The 19,269-nt window shown below is 37.0% G+C and overlaps 1 protein-coding gene across 1 annotated transcript; it reads left to right on the top strand.

The window, feature by feature from the left end:
• The first annotated feature begins 1,730 nt into the window (after nt 1-1,730).
• Nucleotides 1,731-2,678, top strand: LOC100724564 (olfactory receptor 8H1-like). The gene has a single exon (XM_003467895.1). It carries the CDS (start codon nt 1,731-1,733, stop codon nt 2,676-2,678), a length of 948 nt encoding a protein of 315 aa, XP_003467943.1.
• Nucleotides 2,679-19,269: the final 16,591 nt, after the last annotated feature.

Here is a 19,269-nt window from a genome sequence, read left to right as displayed (position 1 = left end):
TATGAATTGCTTATTGTCCCTCCTATGGTGAAAAAATCTTGTAAAATTGTCCTTGGGCTTTTATCCTTGAAATCTGGCCAAGCAAATTTCCCTAGAAACTGCACCCTGAGGATGACTAAATGTTGCTTTATTCTGCATGCACAGTATATGAGGCACCCTGAAACTGTTAGCTGGGAGAAGCCGCACGCTATCTTGTTTCTATGCCATTTCTGCCTTAGATTCTTTTCAGATAAAACTGTCTCATAAAATTTTCATTTGATCAAGAGCTGAACAGAATATAATTTACCTTAGAATTTTAAAAAGCATAAAAATAAATTACATTAAGAAACAAATACAGCAGAGAAATTTTCAGGATTATTGGTGTTAAGGATTTTGTATATAGGGATAATTTGAGCCTGATAAGATTGTAGAGATATAATACTGGAAAAGGTATTTTTTTATCCCAGCAACTTTGTCTCATGGTAAGTATCACTTTTCAAATTGGAAGTTATTAGCTCATATAAACAAATGAAAATTTTGTCATAATAATTGAGATCATTTAAACCTTACTTCTTTGAATAATATTAAGATTTGTGAAACTAGAATATAAAGTTGATGGAATCAATGCCTTCAGCAAATGTACATAATTTGAAAATATAATTTAAAAATAAGTTAGACAGCTAATGATCATGTTGGGAGAAGAATTACTAACAGAGTACATGTCTGAGACTTTTCCTTGACTCCACACACAGTGGCAGAAATTCTCTTTTGGTGGGAAGAAAATGGTTTGTTCCCAGCTACTGTGAAGGAGATGGGGGCGGGCCTCACCCTGTGTCAGGCCTGCATCTTTCTTTCTGTGCTCAACCGCACAGGGGCTTTTACCTCCAGACCTCTCACGGCTCCCTTCCTCCTTGGTCCACACTAAACCAGACCCTGACCTCCTGGGTGTCTCTGTGGACTCAGTTCAGAGGGACGCAGTGATTTCCTGGGACAGCACCGGTTCTCTGTGCAATCACCTGAGTGGAGGAGAGGACAGGTGGACAGTGTGGCTCTCAGTAGGAGGAGGATGTGAGAAACAGTCTGTCTTTAACACCGCCTTCATGCCCACTTCATTATAACTTAAGCTTCAGTTTTAGTATTTTTACGAAGAATAATATGTGGATATAATCTTACTATGTCTCACTTAAATTCACAGTAATGAATTTAATTGATAATATCAAACAGTTTAGATAAGTAAAAGACAGTTAATAACACATAATTTTGATTTTAAACTACTTTATTATAGATACTTTACTAGATTTGCTTTTAAAAAGTTATAATCAGGAAAAATGTTTTCTAAAGCATATCTTTTGCTGTGAAAATGTCTTCGTAGAATCACACTGATAACATGAAATAACTCTCATTTCAGATGTTCCATTCTGTGTTCTGCTCTGATATATTTTATACAGATAAGTAATAGTGTCTGGCATAAGTTATCATATGAATTGAACATGTAAACTAATGAAATCATTCAAAATTGTGTCAGCTTCATCCTTGTTCCCTGGGCCCTAATCTTTTAAAATTTGAGTTTATATCATATCTGTAAAGGGCAATTATATTTTTTCACTTATACTCAGTAAAGTCCTTATTCTGTCTAGAAACAATGAATTATATTATTAAAAACTTTTGTCATTTGCACATTAAAATATTCTTGAAACCAGTCAGGTTAATTATCAGATGTTATTATTCAACAGATAAGCACAGCAGTCACCATGGGCAGATGGAACTCCAGCAAAGTGCCTAACTTTATTCTCATGGGACTGGCGGATTCTGAAGAGACACAACTGGTCCTCTTCCTGCTCTTCCTCCTGATCTACCTGGTCACAGTGCTAGGGAATGCAGGGATGATACTGATCATTCACCTGGATCCCCAGCTTCACATTCCCATGTACTTTTTCCTCACTCACCTGTCATTCCTGGACCTTAGCTACACAAGTGTCATCACCCCTAGAACCTTACAGAACTTACTGACTTCCAACAAGAGCATCACATTCCTGGGCTGCTTCTCTCAGTTGTACTTTTTTATATTCTTCGCTGCTACCGAATGTTTTCTTCTCTCCTCCATGGCCTATGACCGCTATGTTGCTATCTGCAGCCCTTTACGCTATCCAGTCATTATGTCCACAAAATTATGCAGCACCCTACTCACTGGCTCCTATGTTATTGGCTTTGTAGATTCCACTGTTGATGCGGTTTGCATGAGTACACTGAATTTCTGCAACTCTAATGTCATCCATCACTTTTTCTGTGACTCATCCCCAATTTTGGTGCTATCTTGCAGTGACACATATGATGTTGAAATCACCATATTCATCTTTGCTGGTTCCACCCTAATAATGTCCCTTATCACCATATCTGGATCCTATCTGTCCATTCTTTCCACTATCCTGAAAATTAACTCCACTTCTGGAAAGATAAAAGCCTTCTCCACCTGTGCCTCCCATCTCCTGGGAGTCACCATCTTTTACAGCACTATGATCTTTGCTTACTTAAAACCAAAAGAGTCCTACTCCTTGGGAAAGGATCAGGTGGCTTCTGTGTTTTACACAATTGTGATCCCCATGCTGAATCCTCTCATCTATAGTCTCAGAAATAAAGAGGTAAAAAATGCTGTTTTTAGAATTATGCAGAAGAGAAAGGTTTCCAAACAAATAAAATAACAGTGTCACTAGGCTTTTAAACCTGTGCACTTGCATTTTATTTTGTTTGTGTTTTCATTTTGCATGTGTATGTTATGGAAATTCTTGAGTCACTTTGAATAAAGTGAATTTTGGTTTTCTATCTTTTTTTTTTTCCTCTGCAGAAGCCCTATATCTAACAAACATGATGTTGGACATTTTGAGGCATGAGTTCTACCCAGTTTATCCTGGAACTTAGTATCCTGAGTGACATGTTAAATATAAGATCTAAATAACCCATATTTAATGGAAAAATTATTGTGCAAAATGAGAAAATTTTTGTGATTTTTTTAACTATATCAATGTATTTTTCTAGATATTTAAATTTTATAATGAAATATCAGTTCAGTTATTGTATTTCTTTCTTTTATAGTGATTATTAACAGCAAGGTTTGGGGCAACGGCTTTCACTATTTTTTTTTACTTTTCATATGTTTAGTACTGGAATTCAACTCAGGACCTCACACTTGCGACGCAATCCCTGTGCCACTGACCTATATACCCCTGGCATCTTTCCATTTTGACACATACTTATTCACTGAAATAATAAGATTCAATAAGTACATTTGTTTATGATATATAAAACTGGTCATTTTGATAAGAAAATGAGTATGAAACTTTTAGGACAATACAATTAATACCTGCCATTATCACCAGATGAACTGGATTCCTATAATATTTTTATATAATATTCACTATATATATCTGGACAGTTCTCTTTTATGTTTTACAAATCACTTTTGTCAAATTTAATTTACAAGAAACAACTGAAGAATAATGCAGCAGTTCCCAATTTTGGGTTCTGAATAAGGTAATATTTTAAAGTAAAATTAAGTTACAGGAAAGCAACATATGTGAATGTTGAAGATAATTTCTGAGAGATTCTTCTAGCCTGAGGCTTAGCTGCTCTAACATGGCATTTTCCCAACTTAGTGCCAGGCCCAGAAGTTATTCTCTCCAAGAGTAATTTCTATGTTCTCCGTCTACTTCCAGAAATAAATCTCCCTTTTTGCCCATGCGCTGAGCCTTCTCCAATCCCAAGACCCATAACCACCCTCACTCTCCACCCCCAGCCAAGTCTTTCTGTTTCCTGTTTTGTGCATGCAAATGCGCCATTGAATCAGCTGTTGATAGTGATTTTGCCCCCTCCCAAGCCCCGCCCCCAGCCAGACCTGATAAAAGTACTTCCATTTCTTTGCTCTAAGTAAGAGTGCTTGCCTCTTCTGCAGCCCTCGCATCATCACAATAAAGGTCTCTTTTCTTCTTTCTTTGTCTGTCTTATTATGCCAAAATCTTATCAATTTCAAAAGTAATAATCAAAGAAAAGAGATATTTTATCGATTGTTCATTGTTCTGTGCATGCTTTTCTAAATCAGTGATTATGAATATATCTGTATATTTAACACAACTTCTGTCATTCATTCCTTGTGCAATCTTTCTTCGGTGCTTGCTTTATTCACTTTAAAGCTTAATATCTAATAATCTCTGTGTAATTTAACTCTATAAGCTGAATATGTATTTAGTATATGAGCAAGACTAAAACTGTCATAGTTTAGAGCTTTGAGGCCAAAATATTGCATATTTTTGAATATAAAAAGTGTGAGCATAAAAAAATCTATGAGCAATACCAGCTGTGAGGTGTGCTCCTGTGAGTCATGCTAACGCCTCTGCTTTCCATGACATGACAAGGAGCCTCAGCCACCTGCTTCTTTGCCTTTCTCCAGATGATTCAGGTTTGTAGTGTTCCTTAAAAATGAATTAATGATCGTCATGTTGACCTCATTTGTTACACTTTTTAAAGAAAACTGTTGCAAAGGAAAGATCTGACAATGAATTTAGAATATGAGGAAATCCATAAGCTTAGATAAAGCAGAGTAAAAATCCCTTTATTTTAAAAACATTTTATCTCTACATTTAAAATGTCTTTTTGGTATTTTGAAGTTTTATTTGTAATGTGAATTCCATTTTCCAAGTAAGTTATTTTATTTAAACTTTGTAACAATTACTATACTGGCTGTTTTTCTCCAAACATGATTATAAAAATTATTTTATTTTGAAATTTAAGGATTTTTGGAAAAAATATTTCATTATATTGTGTCTAAAGTTCTAAAATTCCGATATAGCAAAGTTTACTAATTTAATACTATTTATTATATCCAAATATTTTATTGTTTTATTTTATTTTTTTAATGGTTCTGGGGATTGAACTCATGACCTCACACTTGCCAGGCAGGCACGTAAGCTACTGAGTTAAATCCCTTGCCCTACTTGAAATGTTTTAAAATGTACCATGTAATTTAAATTTCCAAATCAATGACAAAATTATGCCTTTTCTTACATCACTTTTACTTCAAATCATTATTTCCTCTACTTTCAATGTCTTCCCTTTGTGGAATCTATATTTGTAGATATTCCTGGTTGTATTTCTTTGTGATTGGTGTTAAGAACTTAATAAATATTTCTTCTTTAATGTATTGTTACAGCTTTTTCCCTCATATAAATGTCTTATTAATTTCTTATATTTGTGAGCTCTCTGCACTGTCTAATTTCCACTCTAGCATTTTTATAAGGCATAGTTCCACCTTATACTTGTTTATGTGTATTTTTATGATCTGGCAACTATATTCTATCAGTTTTTGTTGGAAAATCCATCAATAGAATGTAAAACTTCGTAGACAACAGTTAAGCTAAAGAAACTATTTGATTTTAAATAAAACTAGGGGGTTTTCTGTATCATGTAGGGTGCAAGGCCTTTCTATTACATTACTACATCAGCATAATGTAATCTGTTCATCTATGGGAAGCATTCAGATTAAACTAAGTGGCTAATAGGCCATGGGACAGCTGTGCATCCAGGAGCAAGGGCTGGGTATTTAGGGAACTTGGGCCAGTGGTTCAGATCTGCACAGATTATGCAGATACTCTGTTTTCTCATTCCCAATAGCAGAGGAGACTAAAGTATTAGGTTTTCTCCCACTAGATAGAATAATTCCTGTGTGTGTGTGTGTGTGTGTGTGTGTGTGTGTGTGTGTTATAATTACACTATTGCCATTGTTGCTTTACTGTGTTACCTTGTTCTGTCATATGCTCTCTCTGCCACCATGGTTTTAAATGGTTTGCTAACTGTTGAGTACAGGGATGTGCACCACAGCTTTGCTGTCTTAGCAGTTCATCAGGGTTTCAAACTCAGCCACAAGGAATTAAAGAAATCAAGTTTAAAGTAAAAATCCTTTTATTTGCAAGAAAGGAGGAAAGCAGGAGACATCTTCCCTAGGAGATGTCCTTAGGTGACTTAGAAAAGGCTAATGGACCCTTGACTTCAGTTTCCTTTAATCAAAATGATAGAGACCCTCCCTCCCAGGTGCATACTGAAACTTACCACAAACTGATTCCCTCTCTACACTATCACTGATAGATCCCAGACCCTGAATCTCTATCAAGGGGTTACATTGTCCAAGTTCACATTCCTGGGTGGGACATCTTGTCCTTATCTGGGCCTTATCTCTGGAGTGTATAGTTTGGCTAGGAGAAAACTTAGAAGTTGGAATTAATAGTTAACCATTCAGTGCAGTAATATATTGGCCCAAGAGTGAGAAAAAAATTATATATGTAGTCCACTTCTCCTGTTCAAGTCCATGTATTTTTTAATCCATTGCATTTTAATCCATTGCATTTTACTGCAGGTGGGGAGAAACAGCTAATCTGCAAATAGCACCTGCCTACTGCCTCAGTGCTAGGTTTTTCAGCACTCCCTTGTCCTGTTAAATGTTCCCTCCAGGAAAGCTTTAACTCTTTCTAGTCAAGATTAGCCAGAAATTCTAATAAGGCCTTTCTCCTATATAGTATTCTGCCAGATGCACACATTGGCTAACTTATTAACTGAGTATAATTTCCCTATATTTTTCTCATTTTCCATTTACATTCCATTTCTTTCTCATTTGCAATCCCTATTTTCCCATAGCCTCTCAAATATCTCCTTCCACCTTTTTTCTGATACATAAATATTCTCATTAAGTTTATTTTTCCCCTTGCCTGTCCAGCTTGTAACTCTCTCTTTCAGTTTCTGGAGAGTAAAACACTTATTAAATTTTCCAAGCATGTTTTAAACCACAAGTTGATATATAATTTTGATATGAGGATGATATAGGGCCTCCAAATATTCAAAGAATAGTGTAAGTGTCAATCTACTAGATGTCTGATACAAGAGTAAATTCTGGAGGGTAAGAGCAGGAAATGTTTATTGTAGGAAATGAAGCCCATGTGTGATAAAGATGGAAGGGGTCATTAGTGGGTGGCTGAGAACCCCACTTTACCAGGGAAGCTTTCTAGGGAAAAACTAAGAAACGTGTACAAAGTGGGATCAAGCTATGATCAACTAATAATATTACAAGTATAGTTTCCTTGATGATTATCCAATGGGTAAGCAAGTCCTGTGGCAAGTGTACATGAAAAGAACAAGGGCTTTTTCTGGAGAGGGTGGGAAATAGACTCCTAGTTGCCCGCTACCCAAATGAATTATGTCTATTTAGAATTTTAATCTTTAGTTTTTAACCATATGGCAAGTATGGAGGTGTACTCCTTGCATCTCTTGTCTCGAAGTCTGCCCTGCAAGGAATGCATCTCTCTGCCCATGGTTTTCATGTGTTTTCATCTTGTGCACTGGCTTCTTTGGGGCTCAACCTATAATATTTCTGAATGCCTATAATATTTCTATCTAATTTAACTGCCTAAAATAGCTTGTTGTTCAGATACTGACATTGCTGTGGCTATTCTGTCTTTAAAAACTTAAAATCCCTGAGTTCAATCTTGTGGTGAACTTGAGGATTGACTGCATGCTTTTGTGCTGAGACCACAGTCTAAGACACATCAGAGTCACAAATCTAGTTACTTAAAAGATCTCCACATAACACTCTCACCACAGTGTAGGTACCTGCAGAATCGGGCCTCAAGCCAGAGTTGTGAGACTCAGTCCTGGACTGGAGCACACAGGGATCGGGCCATAGACTCCTGTAAGGGCTCAGAGCAGAGGGGAAGGACTACTCCCTGGGGCCCCAGCCAGGAAGAGCACCTTGAAGAGCACAACCCTCCACAGGCTTCAGACTCAGAGGCACCTCCAGAACCCTGCAGTACAGCTGATCTCCAGGCCTGGGCCCTGGCTGCTATTGTCTGTTCCTGCCCTCTCCATGCTACTGTTTCTGCCCACACAGTGAGTGTCTCCCACTGGGCTCACTTGGTAGATCTTACCACGCCCAGACTCTCTAGCCTGGCTTCCTCCTCCAGCACTCAGATGGGCTCACACCCTGAGTCTCACAACACCCAGACACTCCAGCCTGGCTTGTGCCTCCAGTGCCCAGATACCAGTACATTGCCCTCAGCCTCCTGATTCCACTTTATCTGTGTCAAGTTTCTGTTCCCTTGGACCCAACTTTTTGGGTCCTGTAGATGTAGAATGTATGAAGGTCTTGTGACTCATGTGCTACCTACCATGCTAGAGCCACTGCAGATGGTGCTCAGCCAGGACCCTGCCCAAGTGCTATTCCTGTTTTACTGAGGCAGAGAGAGAGAGAGAGAGAGTGCTCCTGAGATGCTGCAGACTCCACGCTGTCCCACTCCAGACAGAAACACTGGGAATCATCACCACTTCCCCTGCCCAGGACACTGAACTCATTTCCATTCTCCTCATGATGTTTCTCTGTCCTTTAGCAAACTCTACAATCACAGAGCCTAGAAAAGTGTGTGTGTGCGTGTGTGTGTGTGTGTGTGTGTGTGTGTGTGTGTGTGTGTGTGGAGATGGATGGTGGGGATCTCCCACCACACACTGATCAATTGTTCACCTAGTGCCTGTGTGGATTCCTCCTGCTACTTTATCTTTCTAGATATCAATTGTTCTCAGTTTCACCTGGTTTCTAGCAGTTGTAGTCAGGGTTCGCAAGGAAAACAAGACAATATAGGGCACATAATTTATAGTATTATTTTATAATGGTTACCCAAAGAGTTAATTATGAATGAAAGAGTCCAGGAAATCTGTTAACACACTAAGACCAAAGGAATCCAGCTGAGGGCCTGGATCCCATGACAGCATTCTGCATGAGCCCAACTGAAGACCTACAGATCCCACATGAGTCCAACTGGAGGCCCAGAGCCCAAGACAATGACTCATGTAAGTCTGTTTCATGGATCTTCACTGGGAAGGCCCAAAGGTCATCAGTGGAGACAAGAAAGAGTGTGCCAGTGGGGTGAAGTATATGCACTGGAGCCAGAAAAGGTTGCTCAAAATAAGGACCAGGGCTCCCCCCGTAAGTACCACAGCTCTCCTCAGAGATGAAGTCCCAAACTCCTCCATTGAAGAAAACAGTAAAGTTCATATCAGGAAAAAAGCTCAAGAAGCTCATTGCACAAAAACAATGACAATAAGAGAACCAAATATCATGGAAAATCAACAGTGCTACTTTTTTCTCTCCAGTTCTCCTTTATTTTAAAATTTTATTTAAAGAAAGACTAAATAAAACAGAAAATAAATATAAATAACACAGACATTCAAAGAAAAAATAAATAGTAAGAAATCACTAGTTGATGTTTACATATTGTCGTTTTACAAATAGTTGTTCAAGATACAAAAATGGAACATGTAAAGTGGGAATGCAAATAGTGAGATTGCAAACAGTTCTGTTCAACTGTCCAACAAAAACTTAGTAACATGGTTGTCAATCCTATACACTTAAACATACATGCAGTTATCCATACCTTCATTTATATTTAGATTAAACAAACTAAAGCAGGTTAAAATCATTCTGAAAAAAGAATAATAGTATTTGCTGGATTTCACATCATGACACTCCATGATCAGCACTGGGTACTGTAGTGTCTTTTTTTAAAATTTAATTTAAAGAAAGACTAAACAAAACAAAAAATGGGTAGAAATAATACATAATTTCAAAGAAAAAATAAACAACATAAGGCACATAATTTATAGTATCATATAAGAAATCACTAGTTGTTGATTACAGATTGCCTTCTTACAAGTAGTTATTCAGGATATTAAACTGGAGCATATAAAGTGGGGATTAAAACAGTGATATTGCAACCAGTTCTGTTCAACTATCCAACAAAAACTTAGAAATATGATTATAATTCTATACACTTAAACATACATGAAGTTATCCATATCTTCAATTATGTTGAGATTGAATAAACCCAAGCAGGCTAATATCACTCCAAGCAAAGAAATATACTATTGCTGGGTTTCACATTATGACACTCCAAGATCAACACTGGGTATTTTAAAGTGTCTCTTTTTCTTCAAAGAATCTGTTCATTTCATCATGTGCCCTAAGATTAGTTCTCATAAACTGTTAATAGTTTCTACACATGCATGAGTCTTAACATGTATTTCTATATTTTCTATATTATAGGGAGAAACAGAACAAAGCAAGTCAGAACAAAACATATTCCTATAAACACATGAAATGAAATAAACATATAAGACCATTGTACAAAGAGTTCTATCATGGTTCCTGTGTTGTCACTTGCTATCTCCAATAGAATTGGCTATATCAGTACCTAACAGTATGAATAAAAACACAACTTTGTATATAGAACTTCAAAAACCAGCAGTTATCAAACAAGAATATGTATCATAGAGTCTTGTCATCTTCAGTGTAGTTTCCTATACTCTCAGACTTGATAATAACAATCATATCAGTTTTAAATAAAATCTTCTCTGCCTCATTTCTGTTATGCTCTTTTTTTGCCATCAGTGATCTGCTTATCTTATTCATTCCGTTTTCTGCTCCATTCATTGAGGCCTCTCTGCCACTGTTCCTGGAATCCTAGTACTTTTCTCTTTCTCTAGAATGCCCTGCAGTATTCTCTGTAGAGTTTGATTTGTGGTTGCAAATTTCCCAAGTTCCTTTTTGTCTTGGAAGCATCTTGTTTCTCCATTAATTTCTAGAGACAGTTTAGCAGAGTATATCAATCTGGGATGGAGGTTATTTTCTTTTGGGGCTTGGAATATTTTGCTCCAGGATCTTCTTGACTTGATGGTTTGTGTTGAGAAGTCTGCCATTATTCTGATGGGCCTTCCTCTATAGGTTGTCTATTTCTTGTATCTAACAGCTTTTAATATTCTGTTCTTATATTGAATTTATGGGATCTTGATTATTATATGCCTGGGTGTAGCTCTGTTTTGGTTGTAGGTGGCTGGAGTTCTGTAAACCTTATATATCAGAATATCATTCCCTTTTCTTATGTTTGTGAAGTTTTCCTTATTTATTTCTGTGAATAACCTTTGTAGTTCCTTTGTTTGTACCCCAGCTTCTTCATTCACATTATTTATTCTCATTCACATTATTTATTCTATAGATCCTTTTGTTGTCTTCTAGCCTTTGTATTGTTACTGCTTGTTTCCTGGTTATTTTTTAAAAGTTTTCCCTTTCATACTCCCACATTGCAAAATTGTCCTCCAGTTTGGATAATCTATCCTTTGTTTCTTTCAAGCTGATTTGCCATCTTTCCATAGAGTTTTTAATCTCCTGGTAATCTCTTTGAATCTGCTTCATGTATTCTATATTTTTTTATTCTTCATCAAATGGTTCTCTCTTTTGTTTGAGTTCCTTCTTCTGTCTGTGTCTGCTTGAGGGGTGCTTAGTATCTCTTTTATTAATATTCTTATATCTTGAATTCCAAGAGAACATGGCAGACAGATAACAGCAGCTACAGAGGCTCTCTGAGATATCCAGCTTAAAATCCAGGAATAGTGTGGAGTGAGGAGTCCTAAGCAAGGAGAGATATACCCTGCCAACCCAGGAATGAACTAAGCTGAGAGAAACCAACTGGGAATGCAATCCCGGTGCTATAACAGGAACAGATAATGCCTCAGCGCAGAAGTTGGAACTCACGCCACTGGAAGCCATGATTTGGGTTTCCTGCCACCGCTGCTGTGTCTGAATCTGGACAGCAGGGAGAGAGACATGCAAAAGCTCTGAGAGCGGGAATCAGCAAACGGAGTTGAGAGGGGGGTGGGCAGGGAGCCCTGCATTGACCTGCGGTGAGTGAGGGAAACAGGGAATCTTCCATGGACTAGGAGGCTCCAACAGAGGACATTCTGGGACTGGGCACACTAGCCAGAACAGGAGGCTGCAGTGACTTCAGTCGAATATTCCCCTCTCAAGCTGGATTGGTGGGGAGTGCCTGGCCTGGGTGATGCTGCAGACTAAGACCCAGTTGGTTAGCCCAAACCAGGTCCCAGCGCCTGGCAGTGCACCCTAACAGTGAAACCTTCAGTACATTGACTGACCTGAAGGGGCGGGCCCAGCAGAGGCTGCCCAGGTCTGTGTCTCCCTAGTACACTGCAGTAGGTGGGAACACCTAGCTGGCAGATTCAAACAAACTGTAACCAACAAAAACAACAACAAAAAAAACTGGGCCTCCTATTTACACTTATGGAAGAAACAAAAAATATGGGAGGAGGGAGCATCAAAAAAGGGTCCTCAGCCCCCAATCCTGAGAACACTGATCCAGGAAATGTAAATACAAAGGAGAATGAGGACAGAAAACATGCACTATCTGCCACAGCACCAATAGAAATAATGTGATACCTCTGGAGGCTCATTAGTGAGTTCAAAAGTGAAGTATTTAATTAAATAAAGCAAGATATAAGTAGAATAGTTAGAGAAATGCTAAGCACTGCCCAAGAAAAAACAGATAGTGGAATGGAAGAACAGAAAAAAAGGGGAGAACTGTTTGATGGAGAAAATAGAGAAAACATAGAATACATGAAGCAGATTCAAAGAGATTACCAGGAAACTAAAAACTCTATTGAAAGCTGGCATAACAGCTTGAAAGAAACTAAGGATAGATTATCTGAACTAAAGGACAAATTTGTAAAGTGGGAGCATGAAATGAAAAACTTCTTAAAAATAACAAAGAAACAAACAGCAATGATACAAAGGCTAGAAGATGGTAAGAGGATCTATAACTTGGAATTAAGAACATAAAAGAAGAGGTAGGGACACAAACAAATGAACTACAAGAGCTATTTGCAGAAATAATCCAGGAGAATTCCCCTAATTTAGCAAAAGGTAAAGATACTTAGATGTATGAGGCATACAGGAGCCCAGCCACGTACAACTCAAACAGAGCTACACCCAGGCATATAATAATCAAAATTCCAGAAATCCAATATAAGAACAGAATATTAAAAGCCATCAGAGACAAGAAACAGATCACTTATAAGGGAACACCCATCAGAATTAAGGCCGACTTCTCAGCACAAACCATCAAATCATGAAGAGTGGGGGGGGAGGAATAATTCAAGCTTTGAAAGACAATAATCTCCAGCCAAGATTGATATATCCTACACAACTATCCCTAGAAATTGATGGAAAAACAAGGTGCTTCCAGGATAAAGAGGAACTAGGGCAATTTGCAACCACCAGTTCAACTCTACAGACAATACTGCAGGATATTCTAAAAAAAGAAAAATACCAAGATTCCAGAAATAGTGTCAGAGAGGCCACAATGAATGAAGCAGAAAGTGAAATGAAGAAGACAAACTGACAACTAATGACAGAAAAAGAACTCACCAGAAAGGAGGCAGAGAATGTTAGATTGTAGGAACAGCTATTTTAGAGAAAACAAGACATCATAATAGCTAGTGCTGATTTAATATCACCTTGTTTTGAAGTCCCATCAAGCTTTTGTTCTTCTGTCTCCATAGGTCTTAACATGTTGTATCTTATTGGATTTTATTATATGTGATAATATAAACAAAAATTTTTATAGACAAGGAGATTATACAGAAACCATTGTTCATTTTCTGATAGTTGATTCTAAATACCTTGTAATAAGGTCATTCCATTGAATGGTTTTACATTGTTTTGATATGTTTGATGCTACAGTATATGAAGTTATACTCAAAGATTTCAAGGAAAGAGACAATATGGTAACTACTTTTTTTATTTAAAGAGAAAAGAAAAAAAGGAAAAAAAGAAAGGGCATAAAAAACAATGCAGTAAAAGGGTACAAATAATACAGTATTTCTAGAAAAAATATATACAGTATGAAATCACCAGTTAACAGACTACACATTATCTTCCCAGAAACAGTTGTCCATATCACTAAATTAAAGCATATAAAGTGAACATTCATACAGTGGAATTGGAAACAGTTCCATTCAAAGATCCAACAAAAGCTCCGTTGTATGGTTTTCCGTCCTACACTCTCGAACATACCTGCAGTTATATCCCTTAGTCCACCTTACTTTCCTCTCTTTTTTACAGTAACAATTATACTTTTGGGGTGTTATTATTCCCATGGTTCTTATTACTTTTTTGAAGAGAATAAAAACAAATGTGACTAAGCAAAACAGAGTCAGTTAGAACAGAAGGGTGGGCATAGCACGTGATGCAAAAATAGAATACCAGATGATCAAAAGTGGCTACCATTGTGCCTCTTGCTATTTTCAAATTGAGTTTTCTATATCATCCATATAATAGAATTGATCAAAACAATACGGAACAAAACCAATAAAATCTACACAGAGGACATTACAGGACTTCAAAGAAAAAAGGATGATAGTCAATCCATATTGGGGATCATAGTATATCTTCTTGCCTTCAAAGTGATTGCCTATACCCTCAAACTTGATACTACCAAACAAAATAGAATATATAATAATCAGACAGAACAAGATGGGGAGAGCAATACTGGGGTTCGAGTCAGGTTAATAGGACAACAAAAAAGTTACTATAATATGTCCCATTACTCTTTAATTTAGTTTTCCCTTAATTAAAAAAATGAGAGAAAATAGATTAATTTAAAAATAGGGGGAAGATTGAGATAAGAGAGGACATTGTAATAGAACAACTCAGGGCAGAACCAAGCAATTCAAGCATCATTGTGTTTCACCACCAGATAATCTAACATAGTAGTAGTTGTCGTAGTGCCTCTTTCTTTAAATTATTTGAGTGTATCTCATGTGCTATAATATCAAGCATATGTAGGCAGTGTGAAGCCTTTCAAGAGAATGCAAGAATTGCAGGGTATTTAGAACCTGCTAATAGAAAACAAACAATGGCTTCTATACTATCTCTTTGCCTATAAAGAATTTTGTTTATACTATAGCATATAGTGAAATATAGTAAGATACAACATGTTAAAACCAGTGGAATCAGATGTACTACAGCTTGATGGGACTTTAAAACAAGACGATATTAAATCAGCACTAGCTTTTATGTTGTGTTGCTTTCTTCAAAATAGCTATTTTGCTATCATAGATACTAAAATCAAACAACCCAGGTTAAAACCATTGCGGTTAATGAGTGAAAACATTATGTGGCTTCAAACCAGTATGATTGGGAATCATGATTACCACATACTTCTATGTATTCTTATCATTTCTTACACTAGGGAAACTATTTGGTATTTATACATGTGAGTTTGATTTATTTCACTTATGAGTATGGGCTCAAGATCTGTCCATTTATTTATAAATGTCTCAATGCGGTCATTCTTTAGAGCTGAGTGGTACTCCATTGTATAAAAATACCACAACTTTTTTATCCATTCTTCAGTTGATGGACACTTAGGTTGTTTCCAAGATCTGGCTATTACAAATTATGCTGCTATAAACATGGGTGCACATATATTACTGTGGTATGATGCTTTCAGTTCTTCTGGGGATATGCCTAGAAGTGGTATAGCCAGGTCATATGGGGCTTCCAGTCCTAGTTTTCTGAGAAATCTCCAGACTGACCTCCACAATGGTTGCACTAGTCTATACTCCCACGAACAGTCCTTTTTCTCCACATCCTCTCCAGCATTTGTTGTTGTTGGTTTTCTTGATCTTGTCCATTCTTTCAGGAGTGAGATGAAATCTCAGTGTGGTTTTGATTTGCATTTCTCTAATGACCAATGATGATGAACATTTTTTCATATATTTATTTGCCATTTGTATTTCTTCATCTGAGAATTGTTTATTCATCTCAGATGCCCATTTTTGGATTGGGTCTTTGAATTTTGGGGGTCTGATTTTTTTTAATTCTTTACATGTTTTAGACAGAAGTCCTTTGTCTGAGGGGCAGTTCACTAAGATTTTTTCCCAGTTTGTGGGTTTTCTTCTCACCACACTGGAGACTTCTTTTGATGTGCAGAAACTTTTTAATAGGAGGTGATCCCAGTTATTGATTCTGGGAAGTATTTCCCATGTGGTTTGAGTCCTGTTCATGAATTCTCTACCTACTCCTATATCTTCAAGGTTTTTACCCAATTTGTCTTCCAATAGATTTAGTGTTTCTGTTTTATTAATATTTATTAATATTTATTAATATTCAGATCTTTGATCCATTTAGATTTTATTTTAGTATATGGTGATAGGCATGGGTCTAGTTTTAGCTTTCGACATATGGAGAGCTGGTTTTTCCAGCACCATTTATTAAAGAGACTGTTGTACTCCCAGTGAACCTGTTTGTCCCCTTTATCGAAGATAAGGTGGTTGAGTGTGTTTGCAGTTGTGGTTGTATCTTCTAATCTATTCCCCTGATCTTCAGCTCTGTTTTGGTTCCAGTACCAATATGGTAACTACTTTTATTTGGGATTATCTTGTGGTGAAACACTATTTTGCTTAAATGGTTATGTTTTGACCTGTGTTGTTTTGTTTTTATGCCCTCTTTTATCTCAATCTCCATTTTATTTACTTTTTATTTTTATCCTTTTAATTAAGGGAAAAATAAATTAAAAATAGCAGGATATATTATAGTAACCCACTTTGATTTTCTATTAACTTTATTTGAGACCCTGTATTGCTCTCACCATCTTCTTTTGACTGATTTTCCCCTATTCTGTTTTGCTTGATAGTACCAAGTTCGAAAGTATAGTCAACAGCTGTGAGATAATAAGATTCATTATAACGCCCATTCTGGTTCACTATTATCTTCTTTTGAAGACCTGTAATGTCTCCAATGTTTTGCTTTTATTGGTTTTGTTCTTTACTGCTTTGTTCAATTTTATTATAACTGGGGATATAGGCAATTCTTTTTAAGATAGCAAGAGACATTATGGTAACCACTGTTGATCACCTTGTATTATGCTTTTACATTATATATTATGTCCATCCTTTTGATTTGATTGACTCTGTTCTGTTATGTCACATTTGGTTTTACTCTCTTCAAAAAAAAGTAATAAGAATTGTGGGAGTAATAAAACCCCAAATGTGTAATTGTCATTGTACAAATAGAGAAAAAGAAAGTGCTCTAAACGATTTAACTGCATGTATATTTAAGTGTATAAGACAGATAACGAAATTACTGAGTTTTGTTAGATCATTGAACAGAACTGTTTGCAGCCCACTTTATAGGCTTTAATTTTGTAACTTGAACAAATATTTCTAAGATGACAATATGTAATCTATTAACTAGTGATTTCCTACTGTGTATTTTTTTCTGAAATTCTGTATATCTTGTACCTTTTTTCTGCTTTTTTTTTCTTTCTCTTCTTAAATAAAATTTTAAAAATATTCTTATCTCTTGCTTTATTTGGCTAAATATTTCACTTTTGAACTCGTCTATGTGGTCCTGAATATATCTCTTTATATCCATTGATATTGCATATATGCTGTTCTCATTCTCCTTTATACTACCCTGTTCTGAGTCAATGTTCTAAGGGTTGGGACCTGGGTACTTTTTGTTGTTGCTTCCTCTTCCCATCTTCTTTGCTTCTTCCAGGAGGCCCCAGTTTCTTTCTTTGTTGGTATTCTTCTGAAGATTGCTGGCTAGATGACCATTCCCACTGCAATGTGCTAGTGTGTTGCAGACAGGGACAATGTATGCTGGCCCCTCCCCTCCAGATCAGTCAAGCTGCTGTGGCCTGTACTGTATTTCTTTATGCCCCTTCCCCTCCATGTCAGTCAAGCTGCTGTGGCCTGCACTGTATTACTTTGTGCCACCTCCCCTCTGGATCAGTCAAACTTCTGATGCTTCACTGGGTTAGTGTGCTTAGTGTGCACCACCACTATAGGGACTTGATTTCGGATAACGTATTGGGTCTCAGCCAGGTCACATGACCCAGGCCTAGCACACTCCACCAATCCCATTCAGGAAGGGAACAATTGACTGAAGACACTGCTGCCCCTTGTACTTGCCAGTCCTGGCCAGTCCCAGAATGTTGTTTGCTGGAGCCCCCCTATTTATGGATTGGCTCCACTCTTGTCACTCACCACAGGTCCATATAGGCACCCTTTTACCTCAGCTCTGCGTTTGATTTGCTGACCCTCGAACTCAATGTAACTGCACCTTTAGTGAGTCGAAGTGGCAGGACCTCAGATGGTTTGGCAATTTGCGGCGGGACTTTGGATGGTCGGCAAGTTGCCTTAATTTCTTCTTGGGATGAGAGAATTCATCTCCCTCTGTTTGGGGCTCTGCACTCTGTATTATGTTGAATTCTAAGCTGACTATCTCAGGGAGCCTCTGAAGCCAGCTGTTATCTATCTGCCATCTTTGCTCCTCCTCCAGTTCTCCTTTTTATCTTGGCAGCAGCCCTCCGATGGGCCATCCACACTCAGCACCACACTGATTCAGTTCAGATGATGCTACAAGTTGATTACTTATCAATCTACCATACTAGCTCACCCAACATGTTATCCAGTGATATTTTTATGGCTCCTCTACCATCTCAAAGACCTGTACAGTTAGTGGTTTGCACAGACACCCCGGAATGCATGATTTCTCTTATGTTAGAAACACAATCTGCAAATAATTTAATGAGAAAATAAGATAGAAATGGTAGGAAACAGGGAGGTCAGTTGATATTGAAGGGAAGGGGATCTCAAGAATAGAAGTGTAGAGAGGCCTAAGAAGGGAAGCGTGATTTAAAATGACCAAGTGTGCATGAATCAATTCCCCAGCATGAATGTCATTATTATGTATCACGTGCGTGTAAGAAGAAAATCAGTTTGAAATATTTTACAATAGCTTTTGTGTGCAGCCTGCTTGTGGTGTGGTGTTTTAAGGCTCCTGTCATATAAAATTTTGCAAAATAAATTTTCCTGCTCATGCTAGTTAATCAATAAAGGAATTCCATTTTCAATAGCAGAAACCTTAGAATGATTAGGGAAGCATTCCTCCCACCAATAGTAATAATGCACACATATATGCAGCATATTAAGTAATGGAAAATATGTTAATATTTTACATGTATTATTTTACTTTACATGTAATTTTATATAACAACTCCAACAAATATTGTATTTTTTTCTTTTCATCACAATTGAGAATACAGCTCAAAATTTGTAATGCAAGTACTTTGTTGAATGCTACATAGATCTTTCCAGGGATGTCTGAATTTCATTCTAAATTGTGGGTCTGCAGAGGTCTTAATTAAAGATTTATATGTAAGCAAAATTGGAGATACTTGCTAGTTCTCGCTTGCATTTTCATTATTGAACTTCCATAAAAACAGTAGAAAGTATTAATAAACATTAATTCAATGATAGAAATACAAGAGGAAAAATACCACACTAAAAGGCTTTAAAGAAAAATTCATGTTGGATTTGGTAACTGAGACCATTGCTATAGACAGA

This window comes from Cavia porcellus, unplaced genomic scaffold, assembly GCF_034190915.1.
Source record: "Cavia porcellus strain 051 isolate PalLab524CR breed Dunkin Hartley unplaced genomic scaffold, mCavPor4.1 scaffold_17, whole genome shotgun sequence".
NCBI lineage: Eukaryota > Metazoa > Chordata > Mammalia > Rodentia > Caviidae > Cavia > Cavia porcellus.
The sequence above is the reverse complement of the archived record's forward strand: the minus strand, read 5'-3'. Positions and strand labels throughout refer to the sequence as shown.